Source organism: Vespa velutina, chromosome 1 (assembly GCF_912470025.1).
Source record: "Vespa velutina chromosome 1, iVesVel2.1, whole genome shotgun sequence".
Lineage (NCBI taxonomy): Eukaryota > Metazoa > Arthropoda > Insecta > Hymenoptera > Vespidae > Vespa > Vespa velutina.
The window spans coordinates 2,105,763-2,112,397 of NC_062188.1; the positions used below are offsets into that span (position 1 = coordinate 2,105,763).

At 27.8% G+C, this 6,635-nt stretch overlaps 1 protein-coding gene across 2 annotated transcripts in view; it reads left to right on the forward strand.

The window, feature by feature from the left end:
* Positions 1 to 4,120: 4,120 nt before the first annotated feature.
* The window catches only part of LOC124950268 (PHAF1 protein CG7083), a 4,032-nt gene continuing 1,517 nt past the window's right edge, over positions 4,121 to 6,635 (forward strand). Inside the window, exons 1-8 of one of the 2 annotated variants that reach the window (XM_047496723.1) lie at positions 4,121 to 4,381; positions 4,969 to 5,052; positions 5,138 to 5,365; positions 5,449 to 5,658; positions 5,743 to 5,892; positions 5,967 to 6,131; positions 6,205 to 6,381; positions 6,450 to 6,635. The exon at positions 6,450 to 6,635 is cut by the window's right edge and continues 1,517 nt beyond it. In XM_047496723.1, coding sequence (XP_047352679.1) covers positions 4,319 to 4,381; positions 4,969 to 5,052; positions 5,138 to 5,365; positions 5,449 to 5,658; positions 5,743 to 5,892; positions 5,967 to 6,131; positions 6,205 to 6,381; positions 6,450 to 6,635 — 1,263 coding nt within the window. In that variant the 5' untranslated portion in view covers positions 4,121 to 4,318. The remainder of the gene's footprint in view (positions 4,382 to 4,968; positions 5,053 to 5,137; positions 5,366 to 5,448; positions 5,659 to 5,742; positions 5,893 to 5,966; positions 6,132 to 6,204; positions 6,382 to 6,449) is intronic. The other variant, XM_047496728.1, reaches the window with a different exon arrangement.

The window sequence follows — 6,635 nt, forward strand, 5'->3', positions numbered from 1 at the left end:
TATAGTTATATATTTAGGATCAAAGTACACATACTCATACATACATATATATACACACACGCATATATATATATATATATACACACAGATGAAACATATATCTCTTACGTATTCAATCCGATCCTAATTTATTTATGTAGATCGTTCTACGCACCTGAGTTTACTTTTATATACTTGTAGGAAATCGATACATAGATATACATAACTACAACTTGTTGAAAGCTTATGTACAAATATTTACCTCATTATCAATGTTTATAAATCTAACGTAAGTGACTTATATTATAATATGATAAAAATGAAAACGAGGGATGAGAATTTATTATTATATGAGGATAACGATATCATATTTTATTGGACTATGTTCTCGTACACGCGTCGGTTTCTTTTTTTTTTTTCTTTTCTTTTTCATTTCTTTTTTTTTTTTTATTTATCTCTTTAAATTATTTTTCTCTTTTTTTTTTGTTTTCTTTTTTTTATTATTTTTATTTTTATCCTGAAGAGCTTTAGTTCAAAGTATAAGCATCTTGAATATTTCCGTGGAAAATTTTTGATACTAATAAAAAGAAAAAAGAAAAAGAAGAAAGAAATGGAACATTACAAAAAAGAAAGGAAAAGAAAAAAAGAAAGACAGAAATGATACGATTTATGATTACCATTAAGTTATCTCTTATAAATCATGATCTTAAAATAAATATCCTATTATACAGAAAGTACAAGTTAAAAGAAAATTGAAAAACAAGGAAAAAGGAAAATAAAAAAAAAAATCATATGATTTATGATTATCATTCAAGTTTACGATTAATTAATATGAAAATAAAATGGATATCGTGGAGAATATAAAATACAAATAATTTCTTTTTTGTTCTCGTTAATTGATCATTTACATTAACGAAGTCCCGTCGTTCGTCGACAAAGTAAAAGAGATTTATCTCTTCTGCTTATTGAAGTTGCACTTCGCAATTAGAGTTTCTCTCTTGTTAAGATTGTTATGTTTTTTGTGTATTATTTCATCGCGGCATGAACGACATTGTTATCCTGTTATCATGAGAGAAATGATTGACTCTTTTATGAATTATCAAGTCCAGACAGTGACTGGACTACGGACTGGACCAGGAGCGGATTCTGTCAAGGTATTAACCCCGTTTTAATAGACTTTGAACGATACAAAATCATTATCCAATTATGAATTCGCATTAAACGAAGATAAAAAAAAAAAAGATATGTTCCGGACAATTTCATAATCGTTTCAATTCCAAAGTTCCGTATTTGTTTGTTTGTATGTTTTTTTTTTTTTGCTTTATTTATTTAATTATCAAAATGACGTATTTGCAAGATTTGTGTTTATTTTTTATTTTTATTTTTGTTCATTTATATACTTTGTTTTTTTTCTTTTTTTTTTTTTTTTTTTTTTTACCGAGACATAAACGAAAATAATAAATTTTATCTTTGCGAAGGAATACGCTACAACAAGATAGGATTTATCATATACGAAGGAGTATCATTTAATTAGAGATATGCGCGTAATTCATACGATTGATTATTTTTTTTTCTTTTTTTCTTTTCTTTTTCTCTTTTTTTTCGTTTTCATCCTCGACGAAATTCCATTGATCACATTTCATTAAGTTTTAATCTAATAAATTATTTAATTAAAGAATATTTTATGTTAATTTAAATATTTAGTAAAAATATTTTTTTTTATCCTTTTCCTATTTTTTGTTTTTCTTTTTTTTTTTTTTTTTTTTTTAATTGAAGTAATAATTAATTGATATAATTAAATGTTATAAAAATAATTCATGTGCCACACCCGAATTATATACATACGTATTTATATACATAGATACGTAATATTAAAATTAAAGAATAGCTCTGTTGTATGTCTATTTATAAGTATAAATCGTGTCAATAAATTTATTTATTGAACCGCAACAACAGAAGCGAAACGTGCGGCTACTACCACGTTGGCTGTTATTAATTCATAATTGAAATACATTCTACTTTATAATACGAAGAACAAGAGTCAATATTTTCCATGGCGGACCAGCGGAAACCTTAGATCAATCGATTGACCAGTCCGTGTGTATTTCGTTTCGTAATGATCGATCGTGTCTGGATATTTATAAATAAATATCGACGTTTTATTTTTTCATTTTTTTTTATTTCTTTTTCTCTATTAACTGTCTGTGCAAACTTTTCAATATATGTGTATATATATATATATATATATGTTTTTATAAATTTATAAGATTGATTTTTACGATCGACCTTAAAAATTTTCAAAGACAAAAGTCACGTTCAACGAGAAATGCGTAAGATTATGTTAGAGGTTACACATATGTACATGCGGATAAATCCGGTGACGGGTAAACCAGATTGGCCTAGTTCGACGTTGGAAATGTTTATCGATTAAGTTGATATTACTATAACACGTATAATGTTCCGGCAATTGAAAACAAGCAAATAATCATTTATAAATTTACTTTTATTTTTTATATTGAGATAATACATTACGCGCGTGTGTGTGTGTGTACGTGCACGTGGTAGATTTCCTCTCTTTAAAGAAATCCAAATTTATATATTTGACATAACAATTTTAATGTAACAATCTGTAAGTATTGTGCAATAGTAAAAAGTTCGTGTATTTTTTTTTTAATAATTATTTTTTCTTTCTTTGTGTGTATGTGTGTGTGTGTGTGTGTGTGCGTGTGTGTATGTGTGTTTTTCTGTTTCATTTATCATTTTTATTTAAAAATGTGAAAGTACAGAATTAAAAAAAATTATATTAGAAGGTAAACAAGATTATATTTTGAAGGATTATGATCCAATAAATATGTACTTAAGTTAAAAACAATTAAATATTCCAAGTTGCTCGTAAATGTTTTTAAATCGTATATATAAACACATGTGCAGTTGTTGATAGTCTGACGTATCTGGAGGCTCGTCTGTTTGGTCTGCGATACGTTTATCGGTATTTATTGCATAATGGTAGGCTCGCTTATGCTATTAGTATGATGTATATATAAATAATGATTTCGCAATATAATCATTTTTCGATAGGAATAATTTGCTTCTCGATTGCGTAATATTTGTTTCTTTGTTATTTTCCTATTTTACTATTAATTGGAGATAGATATGCATATTATATACATTTTGGAAATATTTATATATATATATATATATATATATATATATATCGAAATTGTATTTTTTAGAAAATTTCAAATATGTAAAGTATTTTGTAAAATATGTAAGATTATGTATATATATATGCAAATCTTTCTGAAAAATATAACAATTTCGAGTATTATAAAAGTAAAATAAAAATGTTGAAATATATAAAAATTAATTTTTGAGATTGATTTTATTACGAAAAGATCAAATCGTTCAATTACTATCATGTTATTTTCATTAGAGAGAATTGTATTCTCTAAGCAACAAGAATATAAAACTACTTCGACCCTTGTTCAATGTACTCTTTCCTCTGTTTCTATCGATATCTGCACTCTTTGTTAGAGACATTTTTATCATAGAATATGTCAGTATTTATCGGTCTTATCTATTGCAAATGCTCTAAGCGAGGCTACTTTTTTGAATTGTAAATGTTTAGAAAGTTGCTTTCTGTATTAAAAGATCAAAGAACCCCCTGCGACGCATTGATCAACTGTTTGAGAGAATCATTATCGAATGATCTTTAACCTTTTGATACTTCGTAACAAGAAAGGATTTATTTATTGTCCTCTTTGATTAAAAATGATTTATTGCGACAATTCGCGTTGATTAAAGAATACATATTTTTTTTTTTTTTTATAAAACATATAAAACGATTTAAACGTTTATTGACTATTTCATTTATAAATAAAATTAAATAAAAGTTATTCGATTAATAAAGAAAAAAAATGTTATTTGTATCTTATTGAAAAATCTAATTTTAAGATTCTTTCGAAGGTTTAATAAGATAAATTGAATTTGTAATTTCGCGCTTGACAAGATGACGGGTTTAGCGCGATAGATTGGATTAAGATCGATGCAGAGACATCTATGATGACTTGACGGAAACTTGTAGCAAAATATTGTATACTCGAACACGGTCGATCCTTAAATTTTATATATCCCGTGGCTATATCAGCTGTTTGCTGCTAGTTCGCCAGCTGTAGCAGGGAGTTGAAGTTTATTGTTTGGGAAGCAATATGGCTATCTGGTGATTAGTAATTGTGCGATACGCAAGACAAAGAAACAACGCAGTTCTCATGATATTTGGAGCCGCGTTGTAGATAAAATAGTAGTTGATTTAAGTAAAAAGTAAATATAATAAATAGGAATGTTGGAGCTCGAGGTAGTGCCCGAAAGATCCCTTGGTTGTGAGCAGTGGGAATTTATTTTAGGCAAGTGACGAAACACTTTTAACGTATCGCTACTTCGTGTTACTTATTACGCGTTATTTCTTCGTTTGAAGAAAGATTTATAAAGAAAATATGTATAATGCAAACGCATAATGCGAATGTTATAAACTCAAGAAATCGTATCAACGATATCGTATTTATGGTACTCCCTTTATCTGTATCCTTCTATTTGTAAACACTTTGACAATTGCGTGTAAACAAAGAAACAGAAAACGAATGACAATGTTTGTTACACATTATATAATTGAACTTGCCTTGTTTTTTGTCGTTTATTTGCAAAATCAAGATCCACAAAGTAAAATTCTATATAATCTTCTATTGTTTAAAAGATTTTCCTGTTATTTCCTATGTGTATTATGCTTTCCTCTTTTCTTTTTTTTCTTCCACGTGTTTTACGTTGATCTAAAAGTAAAATATGAAAATACAAAAAGGATATCGCATTACATTATAATCTATATCTGTAGTAGGAAATAATTTAAAAGTCATTCTGTCATGATTAGTCATTTTTTAAACATATCTTTCTTTTTTTCTTTTTCTTTTTTTTTTTTTTTTTTTTTTTTTTTTTTTTGGTATGCATTTTTCCCAATCTGTATCAATAATACAATCTCAAGTGGGCATTATAAGAGGAGTACAAGTACTTTATAGTGATAGTGTAAGTAAATAATTATTATTTTTCATTGATATCTCTCATATCAATAAAAAAAAAAAAAAAATATTTTCTCTTTTTACATTCATAGAATCCATTAGAAGTAGATTTAGTAATAAACTTACCTCATGACGGCGTTAGACTCATATTTGATCCAGTGGTGCAGAGGCTTAAAATAATTGAAATTTATAATATGAAATTAGTTAAATTGAAATATTGTGGTTTGCCATTCAATTCACCCGAGGTATTACCATCGATCGAACAAATTGAACATTCGTTTGGAGCTACTCATCCTGGAGTGTATGATAGCGAGAAACAGGTATTATAATTATATTTTTACGTTTATGTTAAAATATGATTTGAGAAATTTATTGAATACTTATTTCTTAATTAATTTCTTAGGTTTTTGTGTTAAACTTCAGAGGATTATCATTTTATTTTCCAATTGATTCAAAATTTCAACCAGGATATGCACATGGCTTAGGGTCATTACAATTTCCAAATGGTACTTCTCCTCTTGTTGCAAAAACAGCTATTTATGTTGGTAATATGGCTACTGGTTCCAGTAGCGAAGAACATAGTTTAAAAGCCCCACCACCGCCATTACCACTTGTAATTATTTTTTCTTGATCAATTGATATAAGTAAAAAATTTGTCTAAATTATTATTGAATATTAAATGTTGACATTTCAACAGGTGTGTTATCATAATAATTTATATTTGGAAAAGGCTGAGGTTATACGCGATAAAACACATACACGAGGACTCAGACTACACCTTTTCACCGAAGGAAGTTCCGTAACAAGGGTGCTATTAGAACCGAAGAAGCGATCTCTCACCAAAGAAGTATCTATCTATACTTATTTAACATTATATACAATATAATCTACACGTTTGATACACAATTATTTAAATTATAGATTTTATTTGGTGATACATGCGAAGATGTACTAAGTGCTCTTGGTGCGCCATCAAGAGTATTTTTTAAAGCAGAGGATAAAATGCGAATTCATAGTCCTCATGCACATAAACGTGATAAGATTAGAAGGTCTGATTTTTTTTATAATTACTTTACGTTAGGATTGGTGAGTATTAGTCGATATTAAATAAAATTCATTTGTAAAATTTATGATATATTATTGTCTCTTTTGATTCCAGGATATATTATTTGATGCCAAAACTCAGTGTGTAAAGAAGTTCGTTTTACATACTAATTATCCGGGACATTATAATTTTAATATGTACCACCGTTGTGAATTTATATTAATTTTACCTCCAGAAAATAATTCCACTGAGTCGGGTAAACTTATTGACGTTTCCCCATCTCCAGTTACGGTAATTTTTTTTAACACAATTAACTTTTTCATCTTTAATGTTAATGAAATATAACGTAAGCATTGAAGATTGTTATCTCTCAGATCACTGCCTATACAAAATGGGATGGCATAAGTGAACAGTTAAAGGCAAGTGCACGTCCTGTAGTGTTAAATCGTGCATCTTCAACAAATACGACGAATCCATTTGGATGCACGTTTTGTTATGGTATACGTGATGCAATTGTTGAAGTTATGGCCAATCAGCATATTGCC